The sequence below is a fragment of the Taurulus bubalis genome (assembly GCF_910589615.1).
Source record: "Taurulus bubalis genome assembly, chromosome: 2".
NCBI lineage: Eukaryota > Metazoa > Chordata > Actinopteri > Perciformes > Cottidae > Taurulus > Taurulus bubalis.
In genome coordinates this window covers 36,898,408-36,926,134 of record NC_136590.1, presented here as the reverse complement: position 1 = coordinate 36,926,134, position 27,727 = coordinate 36,898,408, and the positions used below count along the sequence as shown (strand labels likewise).

At 40.1% G+C, this 27,727-nt stretch overlaps 1 protein-coding gene across 1 annotated transcript in view; it reads right to left on the bottom strand.

Annotated features, from left to right (window-relative positions):
* gria3a (glutamate receptor, ionotropic, AMPA 3a) overlaps nt 1-27,727 on the bottom strand; it is a gene marked incomplete at its 5' end in the record, with an annotated part of 59,913 nt that overhangs the window by 17,345 nt on the left and 14,841 nt on the right. Inside the window, 6 exons of the mRNA XM_079213938.1 lie at nt 1,964-2,071; nt 4,263-4,367; nt 4,845-5,012; nt 5,405-5,566; nt 5,819-5,872; nt 13,675-13,862. Of these exons, the coding sequence (XP_079070064.1) occupies nt 1,964-2,071; nt 4,263-4,367; nt 4,845-5,012; nt 5,405-5,566; nt 5,819-5,872; nt 13,675-13,862 (785 nt within the window). The remainder of the gene's footprint in view (nt 1-1,963; nt 2,072-4,262; nt 4,368-4,844; nt 5,013-5,404; nt 5,567-5,818; nt 5,873-13,674; nt 13,863-27,727) is intronic.

Genomic DNA, 27,727 nt, shown 5'->3' with positions numbered 1-27,727 from the left:
CACAGTGGCCAGACCTCATGGGTCACACGAGGCTGTGACGCAATCGGTACTGAAAGCATGCACACATGCTGGGGGGACAGACAAACAGATATGGGGGACATTAAAAGCCAAACAAAGCAGAGTTCAGAAGGATCCAAGCAGCATCAATTACAGGCATGTTATTTGGGGACACAGGACGCTGCTGGAGTGAAAAGGCCCAATGGGCCAGCGGGAGGAGCAAAGCTTCTAACGCATATAAAGGAGGCAAAGCAGGATGTCAGATATTCATGCTAACCTCATCCTCAATCTAAATGTGTGACAATGGATGATAGGCGATTGTTGCGTGTGCTTTGCATCAGCGTGGCACAGGGAGCAGGACAAGGTGAATGGAGCACTTTTCCAGTTCATGAAGTAATTATCAGTGACAGCTCAGAGAGATACATCCCAAATATGGATATCAATTTACACATCGGACAACTATCAAGCTGAAAACTACGTCAGAAGAGTAGTCGTATGACCAAATAAAAAGTCATACTGGTTCTTTCACTCGTTTCTATCATGACAATAAAATAATCTGCTTGTTGTCTTGATTATATCGTTTGACTATTCCACATCACCTCTGTGCCTTCGATTTCAATAAAATAGATTCAAGATTCAAGATATTTGAATGTCATGTGCACAGATAACAGACAGTTACTATGTACAACAAAAAGCTTATTTTGCTGTGTTCTCCTAACACACAGAATTAAAATAAAAGGTACAAAATAAATAAAAATATCATGTATTTCCTCAAAAATGGAAACTCGATGCACTAATGTCACCTTGAGGATATTCAGCAATGGAGACTTACTTTGCCTTACTTTTCAGAGGTTATTTCACTAACATCTTCAGAGGAGACTGATACTTGATTCCTTCACAGGATCCAACAGTTTCACTCCTTTGTTGTATGAACTAGTCCCTCATTACCTTCTCTTCCATTCTGCAGTCATGTACAACGTTACAAAAAAACTAAATGAAAGAGTCCCACCCTATAATAATAGGATGGCCTTTCATTGAATATGGCATTTAACTTTAAGTTATGGAATGTAAGAAAAGCAACATGAAGTTAGTGACATGACTGTGATAAAAAATAATAGTTGTCTTTATTCAAATCAAAGGCATGCCTGGCAGTGAGAAAATAATGCAATGACACTACTCTTCTGTTTCCTCTTCCTCACAGTTGTGTTACCTGGTCATGAGGATAATGAGTCACTATACACATTGAAATGAGAATGTATGGCTATTACATTCTGAATTTGTCTAAGATGAAAACACAATAGGCAAAGTCAGAAGGAACGAGAGGCCGTGGTTTTAAATGTAAGATAAGGAGCACCTTATCTTACATTTAAAAAGGGCTGATGATGACTACACTGTGACAACAGTCTATACAGGAACTAGCACTGTGTCTAACCCTGAGCTTGCTATACTGGGAGCACTGGTTTAAGAGATGCCTACAATAGATACATTACAATTCAGTGCCAAAGTGAATTTGAACAAAGAGATAAACAGTCAAAGGTTGCAGCCTTTAGTTGTTTATGTCCTCCTTGTGTGCAGATCATTTCATGTCTCCAGTGAGACACAGCTGGTTAACCCCGGCGTCACTGACACTTTACTTAATGAGAGGGAAATATGTTTACTTACGTATGCACTGAATGTGAATACAATGGTGTCTATCTTTATAGTTATCATTACCAATGCCGTTATTGTGATGTCACTACTACAACAGCCCACCGTAATATAAAAAAACCAAAATGCTTTGACACCCACACGGATACAGTTGAAACACTCTTTGTGAATCGACTGTTTCAACATGTAGTGAGTGGATGGAAAGCAACTGAAAATGAAATTATTCTACCCTCCCAGGACAGATTGCAACAATGGACACCTTGACCTTGAGTGGCAGAAATCTTTAGGTGAAACACTTAAAACCTGCTTGAGAGTGTACCATAATAGTAGTGACCACAATTGTTCGGTTTTCCACAGAAGAGGACTCGTTGGTGACCTGCTGATCCATAATATAAACAAACTTTTCGTACTCATTCCAGTAGCCGATCTGAAAATGAAACAGAGGTTCAGAGTTATTATGAGAAGCAGAAAGACATTTTTTTTCAGTAGCGCCTCCAAGTATGTGTGAGTTGATTGGCTCTATCTGTACAGCAGGAGACAGCGTTAGTTTGGCCTGATAAAGGATTTTATAAAAAGCTTGTAGTGGTACATTTCACTTCACCTGGGCTACACTTCAACAGAGTAGGCGTAAGCTATTCGTGGCTCCGAAAAATGTTCTCTTACGTAACAAGAAAGCAGCACTAATAGAGCTCTCGAAGACTGATCAAATTAATACCAGCAAGACACATCTAATAGTCTAAATGTTATCTCGCCAGTGCAGCAATTTCTTCTACTGTTCTATTAATACTGCACGTAGCACACACAGTATAACGTATCACAAAAAAAAAACACTGGCCTGTTGTGTCTACTGAACCTGAGATGATTCCAGTGCATGCATTATGTTTATTTCTGTTACACTCTGATTTATTCGGCCAAGGAGAAGTCAACGGCTCCCACGTCTGGTAGCTATGATGAACAATACTCACTCTGTTGTCACTGCAGATTGTCTCACACTGTTTGGATGTGCGGGCCGCTGTGATGCATGTTGCCATGTGACCTGAACTATGTGGACAGTAGAGGGCTTACCCTATTATACAAAGTCCAATTACAGCATGTAGGGATCATGTTTGCAAAAGTCGGACTGAAATGATTCCTATATGCTGTTAAAAATCGTCTGATTTTCAAATTGATTGTAAATAGTTGTTTGATTGAAAGTAGGAAGAAAACTGTGGACATATATCAGAAACAACCTTTTTGCCTCCAATCCTCTGAAGAGGCAGGTCGATGCATGTGTTTGGGAACAAACTTTCTGTGGTAAATGGAGCTTACAAGCTAATAAGAGGATAGACAGTGTTGTGTTAGTGGTATTGAAGAAAAGGACCGAATGATTCAACATCTAAACAAACAGACATTGACAAGTGTTACAGCTCTCAAGCTAAATGGCTAAATTACTTTTCTGAGCAAGTGCTCTTCTCCCCTGGTTGTTTTCCGAGCTGGTTTACCGAGCCAAGACACATAACACGCTTGTAGACAAAGTGGACACACTGAACGATGATGTGTGCGTTGTTCGCTCTTGTCTCTCCGTGTCTAAGGCTAATATGTATTCAAATAAAGTGTTAATAAGTGTTTTTATTGGCGACAAAAAAGGGCATCCCATTTATAGAGCAGATCTCTATGCTGCAGTATAAAATAAACAAGCTTTAAGGTGCAATACTGCTGTAAGGACTGAAGGTTCAAAGCCTGATTCACAAGAGCTGCTAACCCGCCTTGCAGCTTCATTATAGTGAGGTTCAAGCAAGAGTTTTACTGTGATGGTGGATTAAAGGCCGTGTTGGAGAATTTTGTTCAGGAAAACTTGACTGAACTTCAAAAAGTCACATTTGAATAAACACATACACATGAGGATACACAAAATATCTGCTATTTCAAACCTTCCAAAGCAAGTCCACATACTACAATTTGCTTGTTATCTGCCTCCACTCCATAGGCTTGATGTAATTTCAGGCGAGTGACAGTTCATTCAGGCATCAGCATGAACCCTTCAGACACCTGATTGGAAAGATGCACCACTCGCTGAGCTGTCAGTGGTTTTAGCATCACATTTTGTTGTAAACATATGGCAGCTTTCGTAAACAGGAAAGTTCTTCTAAATGATTGACTGTAATCAGTTTCTGAATAAGAGTGCGGCATCTGTAGTAGCATAGTTATACCACATCTTTAGCAACAACATGTGGTTTAAATAGATATTCGTGATGTGTCTGAGTTTTAAGCCATGTCATCTTTTAAACTAGTAATGTAGATTGGTTTAGCTTCTGGGGGCTCGACTGTCTCTCAGTGGATCATTTCCAGATTCAAATCTCAGAGGGGATGCGAGATCACACAATTTGGGCTGGCTTTGCGAGACTGGATACTGGCAGCTTCAGTCCAAATCACAACCAACCCTTCTATTTGTGTGCTGCCATCACGCCAAGAGAAAATAAAATCCCCATCGAAGAGCTGCTAGAAACTTGTCTGTATTTATGTTAGTGGGTATTAAAACATACATTGCTAATATCTATATCGTATGCTGATCCTGTTGATTGTATTTAATTACACATCATCAAATTATGATAGATGTTTCTGCGTCTGTGCACACTCACCTTCCTGGGACCTCCTGACTTCATCTCGTACACATCAATTGTGTAATTAGATCGTCGACCAAATGTGTCGAACTGAATGTTTCCTGTCATACCTTGTACTTGGACCTGCCAGGGACCAAGAAAAGACTGATCGCACTTGTTCTTAGCCTACAACATGTGAGTAAGCGCCACATTAAAACATGCAACAAACGGTCTTGAAATAAGTGGCGTAAAGTTCTCTCCAGCGTCTTTAGATTAGTTGTATAGAATAGTGGTGTGGCAGGCAGAGTGATCAGATCAATGTGAAGGGGTAACAAGTCTGGAAAAAATTGCAAAACTAGTAGAAGTGACAGATTTTTAAGGGAAGGGAAACATTGCTTCCACTTTTTGCTTAGACAAAGTGATGAAGAGATGATATTTAAAGAAATAATACAGTTCTAACATGCTTGTATGGAATGAAATATCTTTTACCATAACAATACAATCAGTAGCAGATTAGAGGACAGAGTGATATAAAGCAAAGATTAAACTGCAGACTTTAACTGAGTAAATACAATAAAAAGCAGAGCTGTTTGAAGAGACAGTGACCGCCCTCGATCGTACCATTTTTAGGGCTCTCTCTATGTCAATGCCTTGGCTCCAGGGCACAGCAGGGTTGGCGAGGCAGTCTCCCGCACTCCCCCTGCGAGACACATCCACTCGCTGGCGCCGCAGGTACCGGAAGGCCTCCACAATCACGAGGATGGCATCGTGGGTCAGCGCTGACGTGTACTGAGACAAAGGTCACAAGAAACCCCAGTGACGCACATCATGCAGACGGCACTGCTATCAAAGCAAGGTTATCATCTCCGCAGCAGTATTTGGTGTACATGTACACGGAGAGTAGTGCCACTGATGTAAAAAGTAGAAAAAAAATCAATGACACTAAAACTCACACTATGATTGACATCAAAAATTTGCGAGTATGAAATATGCAGCTATGCAAGGGCAAGCAGGTGACAAGCTATTTAAGCAACGTCTCACTGAAATGATTCAGAATGACATCTTTTCTCGGATTTCAGCAGTTACCTAAAAACTTGGAGGACGAGGGAGGAGAGGAAAAAGTGTCTTTGAAGATGTTTAATAAAATGTTAATGCAGCATCGGCAGCTATGCCTCACTGACCTTCAGTGGAGTGTTTTTGGCTTCTGGAAATTCTCTTTCATCTAGGCGCTCCCAGCGCTGAAGGAACTGCTGGACGATGGGGCTGTCCGGGTTGATGATCTGGAAACCTGTGATGTTGGCTCCACCAGAAAAGACCCTGTCCAGGCTCATGTTGGAAAAACCCTGTGAGCAAAGAACACAAGTGGCTGGTAGTGGAACGAGAAATCATTAGGACCAAAGACAAAACTGCTCTAGCTTAGCCATCAGTGGCTCATTAGTTAGTTCTGCTTAATTACTGCAGTCAACTGGTAGTCAACCATCACTATATATTGAGAATTGTGACTATTCTACAGAGAGTGTTTTGCACTGCATTGCATCACATCGAGATGTGTTGTTGGGAGCTTTGTTGGAGTGTTTCGTGTCGCGAGTCCTCACCAGGTTGGCGAGGATATAATGGTATCCTCTGCTGTTTTTTCCTGAGGTCACCACCTACAAGGCGCAGGAGGAGACACACAATGAGTCACATCCACATCTCATAATACTGAGAACATTCATAGGGCTGAGATTCCAAAATGACAAAGACAAAGACAAATGACATAACAGAGAGTAGTTGGTAGAAAGAAAGGAACGAAAGACATTTTAGAGCAACATTTGCAAGGGCGAGAGGGAGCGTGTGACCACATTTGTACATGTGTGTGTGTGTTTGCATGAGACACACACAGATAGCGGACAAACTGTGATGACAGCACTTGTTCCTTTCCATTAACTTCAACATGTAAAATAAGGTCAAGGCTCTGGCAAACCTCCCTCTCCCTTTCTCTCTCTCTCGCTCTCTCTTTCTCTTTCTCTCTGCAGTTGTCTGTGCTCTACAGTCTGTCGCTTTATGCTCCACCCGTCTCAGTCGCACACTAGACTTAATTAAACCCAAAACGTTGTACAGCACCTGTCTAAGCGAGCAGACACAGAGAGAGCAGCATTCTCTGATTTTTTTCAACTTCTTCACCAGCCAAACCCCCCACTCTCTCCCTCCCTCTCTCTCTCACTCTTTCACACACACTCGCTTTCTCTCTCCACATCTCCCTCGATTCTGATTCTGCATCGTAGATATTACGAAGCTTCAAAAAATAAACTGTGGGGGTGGATAGTTGCTTCCTGTCTTTTCACTTTCTACACTCCCCCACAGTTTGGATATAAGTGTGCTCAGGCAGTGAAATCAGCTAAATGTTAAATGTCCAGAGTGATAGTGATATCATGTTGGAGAGAATTTATAGAGCACTTGAATACAGATGAGACATTTCATAACAGCACTGCAACAAGAACATGCATCCCTGTGGTATATCTGTAGTGCTATTTCCATATTTTTCTTTTAGGCCTAGCACACAATGATGTAATAACTGCCCAGTTTCTTATTCAGTGCATACACTCTCACACCTGTGCTTTCATTCACACCTGTGCACTTTAAACTCCTCTGCTTACTCCTCCCATAGTGTCTTGTAATTGTCTCTGGAGAGGGAACGTCCTTGCTCCAAGGTCGGCCCTCCGACCGGCTTATACACTGACAAATTTCAACAATAAATCCAATTACCTTCCTCGGAAATGCTAAATGATTTCATTGTGTTCGACATTTTGCACCTATTCCCACCGACTCTAAAAGCCCCACACATCCTGCGTTTTCCTCATAAGCCCAACACAAAAAATCCTAGAAGCTTTTTCTGCTTATTGTCATCCAAATTGTCTTGAAAAGCTTTTCATTTGCTATCCGTGTGAGAGAGAGCTGCAGTGACCCAAGTGTAGCAACACAGCGAGCACTTAATGAAGCTGCAGTGCCTGCAGTGACTGGCTACAACTCCCGTTTGTCACCAGCACACTCAGGCAGAAAGCACAAGACTTCACACATCTATATGAGCATCCAGAACTGACACCTCAGCTGCTGTTTCTGACTGAAAGCACATAGCTGTTAGAAAATAATCAACTGCAAACATGTATTGCTTACTGTAGCTACAAGGCACATGAAATCAAACTATAATGTGGGAGTTTTTATTTTATCTGGCTGTCTAACAGGAGAGGTGAAGGTTGTATTTAATACCAAGGAAGGTCATAAACACATGTTTCTTGGTTTATTGAACAATAGCTTGGCGTTAAATGCTACAAGCTTCTGCAGCCATGATTTACATTGTATCTATTTAATTAATCATAATGTAAAGCTGTGATGTGGTTTATCACTTGGCCTTTGTGTTTCTTGACCTGAAATGTTTTGACTCCCCTGACAGTCATCTGGCTGGCAACAAGCACTGAAACTGTATTCTAATGTTGAGATATCTGGTTTATATTTAGGAAGCCAACACCATACACAAAATGTGAAACTCTGATTGACGAAAAAATATTGTTCATAGTAAGAACAGTTAACGATTAAACCAAAATGAAATGAATACATTCTTAATAGCAAAGAAAAGCTTTGAAAAGCGAACACAAAATGTTCAGTTTCCACAAAATTATTATAATAATTTTTTTAAATGCAAATTTGCCATCACTCTAAAAAAGCATACCGATACAATACTTTCTACAAATATACCATGGCATCACATGCAATTTATTATATTGAGAGTGGATTATAGTCGGACCACTTTGTATATTGTGGCAAAATTAAACAAACAAAAAAACTATTTAAGCATGAAATAGTTCATAACTGATTGGTTGAGCAAAAATCTTTAAAAAATGATGTCAAGTAAACCCTCTGAAGATCAAAATCAGAAATATATGATTATCTTTAAAAACATAAACCAGCTACATAACTAGAGCATTTTTTTCTGCCACTACCTGAGCAGTACACATGTTCTTGTAAAGGATTATTGTATTCTATTTGCTCTGGGATTTGCTCCATCCCTCTGTTGGCAGTGCTGTTCTGGAAAAAAGTATCTGGGCATTACAAATATTTTTAGGATCCTGATGCTCCAGTTTCATGGTCCCCTGGGATAATCGCTTTTTGTGAGTCTGAGAAACAAGAAGAACCTGGATGAGGTCAGGCACTACCGTCAGTGAGAGAGCTTCACTTTTATTGTCACAGGACTAATATCTTACTCTCTGTCAAAATCCATTTCTCACAAAACAGCTTCTTCAAACAGCTCGGGGGAAAAGAAGACCCGAGGCCTGAAAGCGAGAAGGAACCTGCAGCACTGATTGTACTGACTGGCTCCTACATTTTTAATACCCATTGAATGGAAAGGAGAGTCTAAATGCCATGCCTTGTCATCTTTTTTCTACATTAAATGTTCTGATCTTGCAGCAGTGCTAAAGTGGATATATGATGAGCCCTACCGAGAAGTCTCAATTACATGAATATCTGCCAAAATAGTGAATGCTTTTATGATGGGAAATGAATGTGCCATGATACATAACATGATATGTCCGTAATATGACAGATATTTACGCGAGAGACGTGATGTACATTTCTGCATGGCTTCCACTGATTGACTGATTGTTGGTGCAGATAAACGGTGCAATGAGGCAGCTAAGGTAATGGTAAAAAAAGAAGAAAACCTCAAGCTAGCAAATACAAATGTAAACAATGCAGGTTTAAAACATGTAACAAAAAAAAAAATCAACTCTGCAAATGTTTTACGAAGAAGGAAATACAGTACATTCAGCACCAATATTAACCCTTAAGGACAAACAAAGCTCCAGGGAAGAAGTATGTATTTAAGCTAAGCTAACTGGTTGTTGGCTAGCTTCATATTTAACTGACAGATTTGAGAGTGGTATCAATCTTCAATTTGTATCCGCTCTTCAAACTAGTCCTGAACTCTGCAGATACATGTAAAGAACCAGCATACCATCCTCCAGCTCCCACCCATGCAATGCAATCCTATGAATCATAGCTAACAGACAAAAAAAAAACACAGAATCATGCTACAACATTCACCTCTCTGTGGAGGATGTAATCAGAAATGCTGTGGAGGTGCCAGGAGGAGGGACAGTCTCAGGTCTTAATTATCATTATTTGTCCATACTCAGAGCTCCTCCTGCCCGTCTGTCTGGACGAGCAGGTCTGTGCCATTTTAAGCCGGCCTGAGCCAGGCCGAGCTGCAGGACGATCAGCCTATAATATTCCGTCAGGACTCAACACTAATTAAGCAGACGGGAGCCACAGTCCGGTGCAGAGCTGGATGTCTGCCCAAGTGCCTTCAGGAGGATTTGACTCTCTTCCCACTGATGGAGGCGTCTCTTTGTCACAGTGATTTGTCATCTACCTTCTTCTAACTGAAACAGGCATCCTAAGGTTGATGACTGTCCCCTTTCATCAGTCGACTAATTATTGTTACGCTACTTGAATAAGGAAATAATGTGAGGAAGGATTGAACTGTCAAAGAATTGCATTGAAGAAAGAAAATATAGCAGAGGAAGGACATGGATGTACAAGTCAACAATTGCTCTAAAAGCTTTGTTGTTACCTCAAAACTGAATCTTTGAATGGAAAGTAGTTTTGTCTTTCTCTCTCTCTGCAAATTATACACAAGAAAGACATTGTTCTCCTTTCTAGTCGTTTTTAGTTCCAGGTATTCATATTTTAATTGTTATGACATGGAAAAACATTACCTTAATTCTTTATTGAATGGATTCAGTTCAATTCAAGTGCCTAAATTGTGATTTTTAAATGTCTTGTTTTGCCAGTCTTCCTGGGACTGTGTGCAGTCGGATGGTTCCTCCGCTTCCAGCAGCCATCAGCTACACACTTCTGAGCACAGTCTTCTGATTGCATGCCAATTTCAACAAAATAAAAAATGTGTGTGTAGTTGTAACGACCTTCCTATCCTTGTTGCAGTTGCGCACTGGCCAAATCTCCTGCTTACGCCTATTTGATGTTGTTGTTTTTCATTTGTGGTTGCTTTAAACTCAGACTTCTCTAGGGTCTCCTTTGAATGCCAGCACTACAAAGAAGACTCTACAAAAACCTGTTTCTCTTTTTTCAGAAGCCATGTTTGCAGGAGCCATTGTTGATAATGGAAGTAAAGAAAAAGAAAATGAAGGTTTAAGTCCAGATAGTTGCTTTGCTGTTGTGGTTTACTTCTGGGGAATTGACCCTTTCGCTAAGTCCTGCCCATGGAACGCAGACTGACCAGCTCCAACCAGGATCTGACCACAGACTCTCGTTTCAGACCTTCTTCATTTTCAGGGTGGTTTTGTAGATTTCGAGGTAGCTCATGGTTAGAAGTGATGTAATAGTAATACAATATTTCAACAACTATTGGATAGATTGCCATGAGATTTTGCAGAGGCATTCATGGTTCTCAGGGGATGAATCCTAAGGCCTTTGGTGGTCCCTTCTTTCCTCTCTCGCCACCACATTCGTGGTATAGCATGGAGTGGATTTGCATGGATTTTAATGCCCACTTTTAATGCAACACTTTCTAAGGTCTTTGGTCATAAATCAAAGTGTTGAGCAATTAAAAATGTTGAACTGTTGGTTCTAGATGAACATGATAAACAAATACCTGCAACACTATTGGCATTGCCATCAGTCTCAGCTGTACTTTGTGTTTACTGCTAATTAGCAAATGCCTGCTAACGGGCTAAACTAAGAGGGTGAATATGGTAAATGTGATAATAGTAATAACCTATTCATGTGAAGTAAGTATCGCCTTCAAACATCTGCTATCATGGCTGTAAGATCTCAGTCTTTGTTTTAATGTACTGAAACCATTTCATATGTCATGGCATTTAAAACCAATGCCCATGCAACACGGCATACAAAACTGCAATTCACATCCAGGATTAAATAACATCAGCACAGCACTCATCCTTAATGCAGCATTTCATTTTACTCTCTGACTTGCTGGGTGTGGAACATCAGTGCACCTCTGGGTGTTCAGCAGTTCTCCCATTTCCCTCCACAGTACCAGACAGGGAGACTCAGAATACATGGCTCAATTCCCACAAGCTCTCTTTTCTCTCTCTCTGACTCTTGTGCATTGTCTGTCAACTGTGAAGGAGGAGGCCGGTGGTCCTCTGGCGGCGATTATAAAACAACTGTGCTTCTATTATTGATGAGAAGCCTTAAAGGTGTTTATCGCTCCGTCTTTACTTTAGTAAAGGGATGAGCATGCTGAAACGTTCAATGACGGTGAGAGGGGAGCAAAAAAAAACACAGCACATTTATCAACAAATAAAGCCCTGTTCAAGTAGAACTACCTTGACAAAGGTAATTAGCACAACATGAATGATAGCTATCTGAATACAAATTAATTCATAATGCACTGGGTAAAGAGACTAGTCTAGTCTAAATGCAGGTATACAAATAATTTTATTTAGATGATTATAGTGTTTATGAGGTAAAATCCTAAACACTAGTAAAAAAAAAAAATCCTGTCCAGGATGGTTGCTTCCTGATGCCTGAGTGATCTCGGTTGTGTTCGCTCACTCCTGCCTTTGTGAGAAATCTCCCCTCAAGCTAGGAGGGTAGGCTATTTATAGTAGGCTCATTGTTGTTGCTGTTATGGGACAGTGTGTCCTACTTACACTGGGAGGTGATATTACATTAAAGCATGTGTTGATGTCACAGCTTGTATAAGGAATCGTGCTGGAGAGATGCAGGCACGTCTTGCTGCTATCAAGCATCTGGGGAGACACTCGTCTGACAGATGCTGCCTACAAGGCCACCACTCGCACTAATCCGCCACAGTAAAGAGATTATGATCGGATCGGCCTGACGTGACACCGAGTGACCGCCATTATCTGATTCAATAACTTGAATCTAATATGGAGTCAATTTGAGAACATTTGAAGAAACCCTCTGTATCAATGTGAAGGGCAGAGAAAAGCTAACTTCTTTTAATTGATGAAAATGTTCAGTGCTATCACAAAAAAATGTTCTCCTGCGTCAGAGGAAATGAAGATAGATCTGCAGTGAAGGTCAGAGTAAAACTCATAAGGCTGGCAATAATGAAGATCATTACGCAGAGGGCCGAAGCCTTTACACACAAATATCTCAGCAAAGAACAGAAGGTTAAGATGTGCTCGGGATTAATGGTTCAAATGAGCACACAGAAAACAAACTCTGCTTGTGGGCTTAATGGCTTTTGTAACACATTACTCTGCTGAGATGTAGCTGCAATGAACCAAACTGAAGGGAAACACACAATTTCTACCTGTCAAATTAGTCACATTTTATTTGTGACCAAATTCAACAGCAATTTTATGTTAATTACACAACTATAATTAAGATCGTCCATTTGTCAGTGACCTCATAAACGACTCAAATGAGCGTGCCTCTACTGCATGTTTATGGTTTGGCTAATACAATAAAAACTATTCAGTTAAGATGAGGGAAAGATACAAAGAAAAAAGGAAAGAACTAAAGAGTTTATATATATTCAGTGTAAGCACTAACTTTATTTTAAGATTAAGAGTTAGGTCACACATTTAGGTAGGGATCAGGTTTAGTAAATCTTGATAATCTTTTTTGTCTAACTTAAATTTGCATACTCTCATCTCTTACTAATTAAAGAAATCCATAAATTGAAATAAAATATTATATATATATATATATATATATATATATATATATATATATATATATATATATATATATATATATATATATATATGATAATTGTCAGGCACATACATAAAACATAAATGTGCATTTACACTTCCCAGGCATCTATTTAATGTGCAAATACACTTAAAAAGAATCAAGTGCAATATAGCTTCTAATCCTCAAAATAAACACTAATGATCTTCTGAGTAAGGAAGCAAATTTCCAGTTTAACCACATTTAATAGGTTTCTGAGAATAAAGTATTCTCCACAGTGCAGCCACAGTGAGCAGCATGCATTAGCAAACACTGAATCAAGACTCATGTGAGAAAACTGTAGCTGAGCATCACCTAGGAAACAAGGACGAGGAAGCTGTTTAATTCCTCCACGTGAATTAAGCCCAGGTGACCTCAAACAACGTGTGAACAGAAAACAACAAATGACAAACCATAATTGAGTGTTCCCATCTCGCCTGCTTTAACATCGTCTTCTAAATAAGAATCTTGATATCTGAGGCAATCATGATGCACTCCAGGTGTTTAGGGTGCAACAAAATGAATAGTGGGGAACAAACAAAGCCAGGAGAGTGCCTCATGTCATTGTGTGTGTAGATGGAGATGATGTTCAAGGAAAAAAAGTGAGGAAAAGACAGTGTTTACTCTACTGGAACATAAAGATTTTTTATGGACAGACATTTGGTTTCGAGATATTTTTCTCAAATTACCAAGGCTGAAGTAGAAGTGTGTGTTGGCTCAGTACCTGCTCCAGTATGGAGTTGATCCGGCCCACCTCACAGTCAATGAGAAAACGTTTCTCTTGCCGCCGGTCCATCTCCTCGATGATGCGTCTGTACTCTGTGGGGTCCACAATGTTTCCCACCGAGCGAGCTGTCACCTGCCAGTTATTGGCTACGGCCGACTCCATGATGGCCTGGAGGATTGCAAAACCTGGAGTAGCAGAGGGAGAAGAGCTCCATCATGCAAATGTCTTTTTTTTTTTACAGCACACCAGCAGGTGTCTGGCTGAGAATCCAAATTGCTGTAAAGAAGAGCAGCGAGGATATTCTGGCTTTTGACTATGGTTAGCAACATGTTAAAGCTTGAACAGCTTTTGACCAGCTTTTTATTCCAATTATTAACAATCTGAACAATAAAATCTCCATGTAAGAAATAAAAAATGATGATCGAAAATGTTTACAGCAGGTAAACAAGGTATGTAACAAGTGGCTTCAGAATAAAACAGGTCGGATCTGTATCCATTTGGGTGTTATTCAAGACAATATAATAATAATACATTTTATTTGTATAGCGCTTTAAAAGGTACTCAAGGCACTTTACATGGTAAAGACAAACAATAGAGGCAAGGACAGAATATGGACAGTTGCTCGAGTGGATAAGAGGAAGAACACTGAAAACAATGCTTGGACTTCTTTTATGAATTAAACATGAGCCCTCACACTTGCACTGGATGCATTTGCAGTGTATGTTTATATTTATAAATCCAAGCTGTCAGATATATAATTAATTACTTTTAACATGAGTTAATTTAAGAGATGCATTACAAAGGTTTAGGAATAGGAACTTTGACAGACAAAGCAGATTCAGAAATGAAGATGAGATGAGTCCACAAAGATAGATATACCCACAAAAGATGTAGTCAAAGCTGTGGTGCCCATAACAAAGATAGAGAGGTTACAGAGCATAATTAACTAGCTATTAACTAGGAAATGTCGGTGTCCCATGTTGTCTTATCAGTGTGTCACAGGAGGTCACATCATCTTTCCTGCCTCGCTGACGAATTCAAACATGCAAACGTAAGGCTAAAGTGAACACATGTAGGGAGCACAGACACAACAATAAGACATGAGGCCCCTACTCTAGCAAATGTAGTGCAATGGACTGCTAAAGATGCAGTTCAGCAAGCACAATGGGCTTAACTCATCCATGGGATGAATCGGTAGATGAGGTATATGAAAGGAAGACGCTGAGCTAACGGTTACTTAGCTGAGCACCGACACTGAACAGCCACGATACACCCGCAGACATTTGGATGGTTCCACTGCTAGTTTACTAAAGGGGTTAGGAATACATGGTCAGCAGTCATGATGGGCCACAAAGGCACTTTCTATATCCACCAAAAACAGGGACATCAGTGACTCTGGCTGAAAAGGAAAGAAGTCAGAAAGCTTTTGTTATATTTGTTTGAAATAGTTAAGGTAAGGAAAGTAATTTGTGGCTTTTGTACATTTTATTTTGGAAAAGAAACAAGAGCTTTGGCTGGGAAATAACAAGAATCACTTTCCCTTCAGAAACAACATGTTGTGCTCGATTTACACACCTTAAATTATACCGCTTGTTCATGAAGTTGTGTTTCTACTGAGCTTGTAATCCATTAATCTTATGGTAAAATCAGAGGTGATATTATCAGCTACTCTGTGGCATTGGTAAATTTGGCTTTGTAGTCGGTGCAGGTAAAACAAAGTGAAGTGAAGGGGAATTGTCTGATTACTGGTATTGTTCCAGTAAACCAGAAGCATCTCCTGCGGAGCTATTTGAAGCTTTCATGGAGCCAATTCAACAAAACATCTGTCACATGAGGACAAACACAGTGATGTGCTCACACACACTGTCACACACTGTCCCATGAGCTGAGTGGCACATAGAAGCTTATAACCATATGGGACAATGAAATCTGATGTTGGGTTTTGGAAAACGTATCAAATGAAGATTAAAAATCATGGGACCTTTCCGATTTTACTGAAGAAGCACTTTCAAACTATCCGTGTTATCCATCTTAATTCTGTACATTATCGTAACATTAACAGATGGTTAAAGGTGTTAAGAGTGTATCACAATGTGGCTTGGCTGCTGCCAGTCTTATGGGACAAACTATAACAAAGTCAGAATAACTGTAATACAACAGAGTAATGAAAGTTAATTTAGAAAGGTAATCAACAGTACTAGTTACTATAAATTAGGTGCATTCATACAATTAGTTTATGTATTAGCATGTATTCTTGTGAGTAATAGGTATAAGGATATCATAAACACAGTGTTTGGCTGATTGACAGAACATCTGTCATTGCCACAGGTGGTGCTGAAACAGCAGGCCTCAAACTGGTTTTGTTTAGGTCTTTTGATTTCAGTTCGGTTGATTGTTATTTGAGTTGAGTGAACGATGAAAGCTGGTAACTCAATGTCAAACCCCTTAAACGAAGTGACTTTACTGAAAATGGATACAACTCAACAAATCCAGGTCATTGTCTATTAAGACTGGGATGAACTGCAGCCAATAAAAAATGCATCATGTAGGAAGACCCTTGAAAAGATACTACATTATCAAGCAGAAAATGTATTTAAACCCCCGCACCCTCAAAAAACAGCTGCAGTACGTGCAGTATTGGGTCATAACTGACTGACAGAAAGGAAAGGGTTTACCCCGGGTATCACACTCCAGCTGACTGGATTAAACGAGCAGAGCAAAGCAGCATCATATGCTGCGTTACCCTTTTCTCTCAGACTAGGGATAAAACTGCTGATTCCATGAAATAAGGGATATTATCACGGGTGCTGAAGAGCTGGTGTAAGATGTGTTTATGTAAATACAAGTCAGCCACAGAGCCTCTCTACTGGAAGCAGGCATTCCACTGGCTAAATGAAAACTGGTTCTCACACTGTATCACAGTCAAGTGATACCTCCCTGCAGCACAGACCAGACGCTCTTATGCTGAAGCGGTTATATCTCCTCCTGTATGTTTTCTTTACTCAGTTATGCATTGAAGTCAGTGCTCATTAATATTTTAGACAGGGTTTGGGTTGGCCACATAGTCATCCATGTATTATTTGTAAAAGTATGGGTATCATAAAGGCTCAGTGAGGCCCTAGGACTGTTGAACATGCTCTTTTAATATAAGAGTTCCTTATTTCTTGAATTATTTAATTGTTACTGCTATCAGACCTGCATTTTAAAGTCCCTTTCCTTTCAAAAATGTATTTCACTTATTTTTTTACTTCACTTGGATGTTTGACCTTCACTGTGCCGAATTATGTATGTGCAGAGTTTAAAACAAGAAGGTTGTTTCCACATTCATCTTTGTACGAGCATGACTTTGTGACACCACGGCTAGTTTGGAAGTGGAATGTGATTCAACTTACACAAGAGTGAAGTGCAGCCCTGACGCATCCAGTGCACAGACAATGAAGATTGACTTTTCAGTAAAGTAAAACATTTCACATCCAAAGTGTGAATGTTGTCTGGAGGGTATATTATGTGTTTCTCTAAACTTTTAAATGCTGTAGGGAATTACATTATAGATCCTTTTGAATCAGTATGAATCTCAACAGGACCAACTGTATGTCAAACACTACCTTAAAATGTGTCAAATTCAGATGCAGTCGAGTCCAATCAAACTACATGCAGAGGATTTGGAGTTGCTCTTGAATATTTTTCTTGTAAATTCAGAGGGAAGATAATCTTAGATTAGTAGGCAATTAATCTCATCATCCTATTGTTTAACTGTACTGTAGCGATTAACAAGTCATTTTGTTCCCACAGCTAAATTCTTATTTAGTTTCATTCATCAAGTGTACAAGGTTGTAGAATATATGTAAAAGAGTACTCGACTGGGTGTGTATGCCAATGAAATTAGTAATCCTCTGAATTTGATTATGAATACATCTGACAAGTTATTTAATAATAATGTAATACCTATCCTTCAGCATACGGGCCACAAGCAGAGCTTTCAGACCTCTAGCTTTTAGCATTCATGTGCAAATTACCCAGACACTCCCCATGTCAGGCAGCGCTGACCTGTACTTCTGATTGATGAGCATTATTTAATCAGAAATATTTTTTTAAGAAATCCTCCATTCACAGCAAAAAATAACCCTCTCTTCTCGACTAGCTCATCTATTCTCGCTGGTGACCGCCACTGGTGGACATGTGAGTGGAGATGTTCCCAATAGGGCTCCTATGTATTCAGAGCACACGACTCAGCTGACATGTCCGCCCTCCTTTCCCCCACTGGTGACCTTCACACTGAAGTGCTCGGCAGACAGCACTCAGATCAGGTATGGCCTTTAAAGACAAGTGGCTCTCGCTGGGCGCCACCACATCAGCCAGTGAGTCTAAAGAGGCAGAGATGTGTGTCCACATGTCTGACACTCGGGGAGGTGAAGGAGTGCAAAAGGAGATTGCGTGTGACTGTCCCGTCGTGGTGCATTGTGGAGCGTCTGATCATAGGTAAGAAGGTGCGGAGCTGACCTCAGACTGGATCTGGCTCTGTCATCGTCTATTCTTCTTCAGGTCAAACAGGCAAAAACATGTTTGTTTGTGTTTTTTAACAGCTGGAAGATATTAATGCAAGACTCCAGCACAGTGGATCTCTTTGGTGGCAGAGGGGAAATGAAAAGGCAGAAGCTGAGTGTCAGCGCTCCTCCCAGTCTTCTGTCACATAGTACTGAACACCATAAGCTGGGATATGCATGACACTTTGAGACATGTTAGTAGCCGCTTAAGAAAAACGATTTGGGGGATTTACAAACGATTCCCCTCGAGAGTTCTATTTTCATTCGTTTTCTGTCTGTAAACTAAGAGGGATATTTGGGATTTAAACATTTGTGTAAGCTTGCGATGTTAAGCTATTCAGTATGCTTACAATTACAGATATGGAGAAATAAAAGCTTGAAGTTTGAAAGTCCTGAACTGGAGGAATTATCTGAATGTGACATATGGTGTAATCTACCTTCAATAACCATAAATGTGAAATCTGAGTGTCAAAGGACATGCAAAGGTCTCTTGGTGAATATTAACTGATGTGATTTATCAGTTGGTCAACAAATGACAAAGTCTTTTGGTCCAAGAGTTTTGGTTGACTTTGTAAACAGATGGTGTTTTACAACAGCCAGCAGGCAGGACAACCATCAAGGGCATTTTAGAGAGTCAATTATTCAGCGCCGTCCTGAAAAATAATACATATTCAAAAGCAGGAGCATATTGTCACAAGGCTATATATAGCGGGATAAAACTATTTAATTTATCTCAAGTAAAATGATTTACATACACAGCATTGATGTCAGGCGAAACATTAAGTGCTGCAGTGTAAAATTTCAGTTATTGGGCATTGACGTACATTTGTCAAGTGTCCAAAAACACAACTGTAATTGAATGCTAATGTTACTGTGTGTCTACACTCGCCAGATGTATGTCTCTCAGGTTGTTTAGAAGTTCTACCGTCCTTGACGTCCATCAATTAAAGATACTTTACTCCCACAGCTCTCACTTGTGTTGTTTTTGGCCTCCAGGCAACTGTTTTCATCAAAGAAAGCTCTAACTTGTCATTTATTATTGCAGTTCATGTTAATAAGAAGTCAGGCTGTAAATATTGAAAGTCAAGAATACAAAGACACATAACAAAGACACATTTACAAAATCATTTTTGGTAAATCTAATGTAATGTTTCTTGACATTTGATGAAGGGATGCAAGCACCTTGAAATCAGAAGTACATAGAGAGACGTACAAATAGGCACCTGTAGGAAAAGAACAAGAGGGAAAAACAAGCTTTGAGTTATTGCAACATCTGTTTCCTCTGCAGTTCATTCTGCAACAGTACTCTACTGGACAGCTTGCTCTTTCATCAAGTCACAACTGATATTTGTTTTTAGTGGCTGCGTCTCAAAGAGAAAGAAGAGACGACGATGGCTCTCCCGAAAAGATAAGTGCTGACATGAACCAGACCTGTGTCATGGTGAAGACGGTTAAAACGTTTTAATATCATGCAAATGAGCGAGCGCAACATTTGCAGGATATCAACCGCAATCTGGCAGAAGGGGAAAACTATATGAGGTGGCCAAAATATGTCAACTGCTATAAACCTGGCACAGAGCAACACAAATATATGCTGTCTCAAAAAAAAAGCTACCAAACTATTAACCTCAAGAAAGTGGGACAAGATTACGGTATCCGAAGGGTTCTGGTTTGTAGTCTGAGTAGTATTGACCCATTGTTCTGGAGCTAAGCTTAGTAGCACACAGCACTGCCCAGGATATCAGTATATTCTCTGCAGCCCAGACGATTGGTATGATAGAAAGGGTTGCAGCATTATTGGGTTCAACTTAAAAAAAAACAATTCTAGGTTACTCACAGCTATGTATAGCGTGTTAGAATAAAGCATCTTCTAATTGGCATGTTGTGTCATTTCCTCACTTGACGCGAAAATATATTAAGCATTTGCTGAGGCCTAGATTTGTAAATCCTGAAGGGAAAAACATGTGATCAAATGTAGAATAATGCATTTACCAGGAGATTTATTTCCTCTGTAACAGACAGAGTTGGAAGACAGAGACGGACTGAGGCTCTGCTGGCACCTGAGTGTGTGTTTCTTCTTGTCTGTGTTGATCAGCGGCTCACATGACGGCTGAGCGTGGTGTGCAGTCTCAACTGTGACTCAGTCGTCCCTCCTCCTCCTTGGAGAAGGTGACCTCTTTAAAATTCTCTTGCAAGCATCTGAACTGCGCCGGTATCATGGGATGCGCGAAGCTAAGCGCAACACCAAAGGAGACTCAGACAAAGCTTTTGAACCTACTTCAGAGGAATCTCCCAAAAATCTCTCAGCTTATATGTGGCTCCACAAAGAAGACGGTTTTCAGTGGCAATGCTTACAGCGCCGGGGAAAGAAAAAGGATTAAAGCTGCCAAATGACAGTAAAAGGACACTTTTGAGTACAATTAGCCCGACAACGCCTACTCCCAATGCAGACCAATGCAGATAACAGCTCCCTGTTCCAAATCATCTGAACTGCAAAGAGCCCTGCACCCCCACACTATTCACTCATTCCTGCCAAATCTCTGATCAGAGCTAATCAAACTAATTATTTCTTATTTAGTGACAGCTGCAAAGTTGCAAACAGAATGTTGAGCATTTTCTCCTTGTGTTTCCTGTCATATTCACATTTCATTAAGCAAATTCATGAATGTTTTGCTGCACTTAGATTCGGAAGTCATGAAAACATAACGTGAGTAGCAGACTGAAAAACACACGTAAAAAGCACAGGTATTTGTATTAGAACCACATACAAAGAGATGGAGCAGACTGGTTTGTGTCCATCAGCTCCCCTAAAAAGCAACACCCTCCCATCTCTTAAGCAAATAGAAATGGCATAATCCCTTGGGGCGAAAAAGGGAAGCACACATCACATCACTCTCTTGCATAATGCAAAAAGACTACTGTTGCAATGGCCTTGTGTTATCCTGAAAGCAAGTGTCCTGAAATAGATGAGAGACATTTGAGCATTGCAGAGACAAGATTCGAGCCGTAAACAGAGCAGCGCCTATAAAGCAGGGCGCTCTATTAGTCACCTGGTTTCTTATACGGCAATGTAAAGCGGAGAGGTTAGAGCAGATTAAATATGACAAGCTGGATCTTACAGGAAAAGGAGAGGAGGGGGCTTCGAATTCACGGAGTAAAACACATTCGGTGCATCTGACAGCATGCCTGACAGTGCTTGGCCCCATGTGCCATTTGCTGTTTTCTGATGCAGGAGAGGCACAAAGGCTTTGCTGACTCCTCTGTTCCTTCCCTCACTCTTCGTCTTCGTACAGCTTCATTTTCTTTTCTATTCATTTGAAGACGGGGCTATTTCTTTCACTCTGGATAGCAGAGACAACAATGTTGAGCTGAGGGCTTGCCGGAATAAACCTCTTGCTCCTGAACTGCTCGCCGCTGCATTCTCCTCGAGCCGACAGGAGCAAAAAGTAATAATAAGAGCAGAATAAGTGGAATGACACTATGGATTATTTATTAAATAATCAATGATTAAAATGACCTTGTGTATGGATTTGTAAAGTGGCAGCACGATGAGTAGAGACGTGCGGAAGGAAAAGGCAGGCATTGATTGTACGTTGTTGATAGTTACAGATACGGCAAATATGATTGATCAAGCTTCAAACTGCTTATTGACAAGATTTCAAGATGTTGCAGGTCTCAAATATATTTTAACGTCTCCATAATAAACACAAGTAAAGTAATTCCAACACACATTTAACTATTGTGATATTTTATGACGTTGGCTCAGTGGTAAGCATGCCCGTCTTTCAATCAGAGGATCGGTGGTTTGAGCCCCGGCTCCTGTAGTCCATGTCAATGTGTCCTTGAGCAAGACACTTAACCCAGAATGGCTTCCCGTTGCTATAGCTACGGTGTATAGAAGAAAACAAATGTAAGTCGCTTTGGATAAAGAGCGTCAGCTAAATGAAATGTAATGTGACTTTTGGTGACAATCTCACCCATCCACAATCAGATATACCACTACTTATCCTGCAAGAAGTTGTTTTTCCACCTCTCACTTCCTGTCTGACGTCTGGAGATCACAAATCGGTGATGAGAGATCTCTGTGACTCAAAGCAATACTGCTCATGGCAAATGGCACCAACTCTTCCAAAATCCCAAATCCCTGAGCTAGCTCATCCTACTTCGACATCATCATACATAATGGCCGCACATCAGGGTGATCAGGAGAAAGTAGCTTTGGGCCATGAGGGTAAGGTGACAAATTAAAACTACACTAAGCATCTAGATAAGTACGGTTGGACAATTTAACAATCCATTCCGTGAGACAACAACACATGTCAATTATATATACAACTTTTACTGTGGTAGCAATAATTCTTTATGTCTTTTCTACATTTTGATTTTTGATGAATTGCTTTGGTTTGTCATGTTAATTTCCTGGATTCGCCAAACACTAAACACACTATTGGTTCTAATGAACATTAGCACGAGCTCAGGAAGAGCAATGACTAATGTAATTCCATGTATGCTTCACAATCATTGGCTCATTCACAGCTGGGTGGCTCGCAGCACCTAGAGGTGCACAGCACACACATTATTACCTGCCACTTCTTTCTATTTCTCTGCTGGTACAGCTTCCTCCACCATCCCAACCTCATCCTTTGTTGATTACATTTTTAACTTTTAAAATTCAATGCTTTTGCCTGAGTTAATTAACAGGAATCAGTTTTATAAGCAAATCCTTGTTGCTGCTCAGAAATCTTGTTTTCCACCAATTTTAACTCTGTAGACATTTGCAAGATCAAGTTTTGATGAACAATCTCTCAAACCAATTTTCAAGTTTGATATTCCAATCTAAAACAAAATTGTGATATAAAATAACATATATCGAGATATTACCCATATCCCCCAGACATTAGTGGTAAAGCGTTGGGCCCCCACAAGCTGCTTTCTCTGGATCTAGTCCATACTGAAGGGATGAACACCATACTGCCAAAAGATATTCCTTTGTGGATCTTTGGATGATGGCGGGAGAGAGCGCTGTTTCACAGGCAACAGCACACAATTCACATTTTTATACTCAAACTGTGTCATCTGTGTATCCTCACCCCTGCATGGAAGCATGTTTCTCCACTTATTTATTCAAGTTTGTTGTTTAATTAGTCACCCATATACAAAAATACTGTATGAGTAAAAGAATACATGAAGGATGGTAAAATAAAAATAGATGAGAAGAACTGAAGGAATAGAAAGCTATGAGGGAAGTCGGAACTGTCCAAGGTCCTGAAACAATGGTCTCTGCACTGTTACAGTGTCTTTTTATTTACACTGGAATATGGGCTGCTTTAAGCAAACTATACTAGGAAGTTGTGTGAAAGGACTCAGAGGAATGATCCACGTGTACATTTGCTGTCCACTTTTGCCAGTGTAGGAATGCATGCATCCTAAACAGGTGGAGGATTAACTTTGTTCGCATACGGTATATTTAGCCGGTCACGTAGACCTGCCCAGAGTACAGACTCTCTGTAACGAGGCCAAGTGTTGCAACTCCCCTTTTCAAGCAAAGAACAAAGATTTAAAAAGTGATGCTACTGTTGAAAGTTATGTAATGCCTTTCTGAAGGTTGCTGTAGCTACAGTAGTGTGTTCACATCTCTGCAATGGAAGCCTGTCGCCCAATCTGTTCAAGGAAGAAAATGTGTCTTAATGTTTGAAAGCAAGATTGTCCACAACAAGTGACTGAGCCATTTCAATCTCTGGGGTCTGTAACTCACAAATGATCTAAAGGCGAGAAATATAAGCATCATATTTTATAAATTCTCACTCCCTAGGCTGGAAAATGTTTGATATTCTGTATTCATAATTCATATACATGAATTTGTAGGTACAATGAGCTCGACACTGCAGTGTGGTGCAGAAACTCTGCAGCTTACATGTTGTTTGATGTTGTTTTCAAGCTGCACTGCCTCTGCATGCGTGGATGAGCATGGATCAATTGGTGCCATTTTGGGCGTCTGGCAGAGCGCAGTGAGCGCTTGATAACAGAAGAGGTTTGGTCCATCCAGAAACACTACAGCTACCGCCTCAGCTGTATCTTCTCACCGAATGCACACAGCTCTTTGAAGTTTCCACCAGTGACGTCACCGCACACACACACACACTCACACAGCATCTAAAACTGCCTTTTCAAACACACTCCATTCCCAGATGTCAATTAAAGGCAATCTGATTCTCACAGATAATACAAAATTCATTCAACACAGAGGCAGAGAGAATTCTCAAAATTATGAAGCTAAATAAACATGCTCTCCTTAAGAAAACAACAGAAAAGGCACTGTTCTCTTTTGGAAGTTTATACAATGTGACACAGTTCTGTCTAACCTTGGAGAATCTTTTTCTTTTTTAAGTTCCAGTCTTGTGCTTTCTCTACAGTATGTTTTTCAGAATCCTTTGAAGCACATTTTACAAAAAAAAGTACCTTTCAGACACTAGTTAGTTATTCTGTTACATGTGTATCCCAGTTGTGCTTGTCTTTGTTCTTTCTATGTTCTCTATGAGGCATAATAGAGTCCTTGAACAGGGAGGATAACAGCTCTCTCGAAGCAGAGGAGATTGATTGATGGATCTTAATATTAAGGCCTGGGAGGAAAACAGTATTTACCCACAGAGGAGGGGGTCATGGCCTATTGATATATGTCCATCTCGAAGTGAAGGTGCAGTAAGGTGTTCACAGAGTGGAACAGCTGCTTTGTGCCATACGGTCTCTCTCTCTTTCCCACTTTCTGTTAATGAGCCTGTGTGCCTGACTGCTGAGTGCAGCTCTTTAGCAGTGTGCAATTAATCAGACGTTTCCTTGCGGAGACGAAACCAACCAGACATTCAGCAGCAGGGCAGCGTGATTACACAGCGAATGCAAATTCTCCACAATCCTCATTTGTCAGAAGGACAGAAGAATGCAGAAAAGGCTCCAGTTAAGGTTGTTAGATTGTAGTCCTTAATTTTAATGGCAACAAAAAAAAATTTAGATCTAATTTGCATTATGTAGAGTTCATGAATCTGGAGGAGATTTACTAAAGTACAGTGGGCTTAAATACAATTTTGAGGTACTTGGACTTTGAGTTTGTCCATTTCATGCTACTTAAGAATGATACTATTATATGAAAATATTATACTAATATTAATTTATTGAACAGACAAAGTTACTGAACAAAAAGTAGTTAATATTAGCCACCATAAGCTACTGTAATGCTCACACCAGACCAAGTAAAGTCGTAACAGCAAAACACTGACAGGGGCCATTCTTCAGCATGATGCATAATCTTACCTTTGATACTTTAAGTATCTTTTGATTTTTCAATGCAGGCCTTTAACCTCCGAGTACTTCTTACACCACCATCTCAATATAATACATTCTACAAATAATAATAATTTAAAAAAAACAGCAGAATTGCTTGGCAAATGTAAAACTGTCAGTATCAGATTTTAAGATTGCAACAACATCCGCATTACTGTGTTCATCAGAATACGTAGAGGTCATCATGGAGGAGAGGACTAGGACCGAGATGCAAACTGTAATTCAAGTCTCCCAGTATCAAATGGGGAACATACTGTACTTTTCCTAATATTTTCTTAATGAAACAACAGTTCTCAAAATCACCACCAAGTTACAAATTGGAAGAAGTTATTCTGTCTGTTGAGTCTTTCCGTGGAAATGTTTTCTCAACAGTAGTTGGACTTATTTTCTCTTGACATCAGTAACATTTTTGTTGTCTTGACTTTGCCTGTAGAAGTCATGAAAAGAACTGTAGCCAAAATACAATTATATACATAGCATGTTTTGGTCATTTTAATACTGTAGCTGCTGTTAATCAAGCAGGGTTGGTTCATTATTAGGATTCATTTGAAAATTGGCATTATTTTTGACAAGCATTAGTGCACTTTGAAATTTTAATAACTGGCATGAATACTGTGGTAAGCAGTATATGCAATGTCTTGTAAACTATGTAAATAAGAAATAGCCTGGTGTGGTCCTACTTTCAGTGGCCAGCTGGTAATGCCCAGATGTTCCTCGGTTCAAGAGGTCTTTTCTGCCAAAAGCCATTAGTCTGTTTAATGAGGATGTTTCATAGCTTGTACATCCAGGATAAATAGGTGACGATGCACTGCGGCAGATAACCGTGTCTTTAATGACCTATGTGTGTGAAGGCATAAAGTCTTTTTTGTGCTTTCTTGGATTTGTGTAATTTCTTCAATTTCACCTTTTGTATTACTTCTATTTGTCAAACAAATAATTCTTCTAATGAGACCTGAGCTGCATGAAACTGAAACAGACTCCCAATCTGTACAAAGCAGCTGCGAGAAACTCGTTCTTTGATCATCGCTACGAATATGTCAGTTAAGGCAGTTTACATCGGTGCAATGCTGCTGTCAGAGGATGGCATCTCCAACATGTACGTGAAGCTGAACCTATTTGATGGCGATGCTATTTCCAATTTGAGAAACACATTACAAATTACAGTAATATTCAACGGTTTATGCATGGGTACATTAAGTGGTATCTCTGGGCATTTAATTTTCTTTTACAGTCAAAATCCTATCATACAGATACCTTTTTGATGATAGCTATACCTTCGGGCTACATCAAAAAAGAATCCCTCTTACGGTGAGTGATGAAATAGAGGACAGAGTCCACTTCCCCTAGATAGACAGCAGACAGACGAGCGGCTGTTTCATTTTAATGATTTTTCCAATTTCAAACTGACTTTAAGATGCCTTTGCTTTTGTTCTGATAAAAGGCTCCGGTCAGTGTCTTGTTGTGGGACAGGCATTACACGTAGCATCGTAAAACGCCTCGACAGCCTTTTACTGTCATATTGTTCCACAAACTATCAACAGTCACTCACACAAGCGTCTCTCGAGTACCCCCTTCAAATTCCACTCTGGCCTTAAATAGAGCCCTCTTCCTATAATGAAGATTAAACTGATATTTGGAGTGTTGGCCATATTGCTCCAAGGCCTTGACGGGGAGGAGCGGTCTGGGACTAGCAGCCAGAATGGGACGGCTAACCAGCCTCTCAGCAAACACAAGCTGTGCAGCATTTGGGAATCCATCCTAAACTACAGTGTTTACACTACGTCACAGTCACACTGTGGAAATGGACAGAGTATTACAGATGGTGGCCCGTCAGCCTCGACACAGCAGGTGAAGAGGCCAAAAAAGAAAGTTACGAGCTCTAAAGGGCTACATCAGGGAACACTTCTGAGAAGGGTCATTGTGCCCAAGAGAGGCTATAAACAGCTTAATCATTTTATCTCAACCACTTCAGCCAACCAATTATCAGCTTCTACAATCACCATAAAACCACCAAAACACAGAGACATTTCAGCCAGCCAATGAAACCGAGGTTCCCTCCCACATTGAGAGCACTAACAACCTCTTTCGTTAATGAGGTCAAACATGGCTCTGAACATATACATCACACTTATGAAAGTGTTGCTCTTGTCTTTGTTTGTAAAACTTTCAAG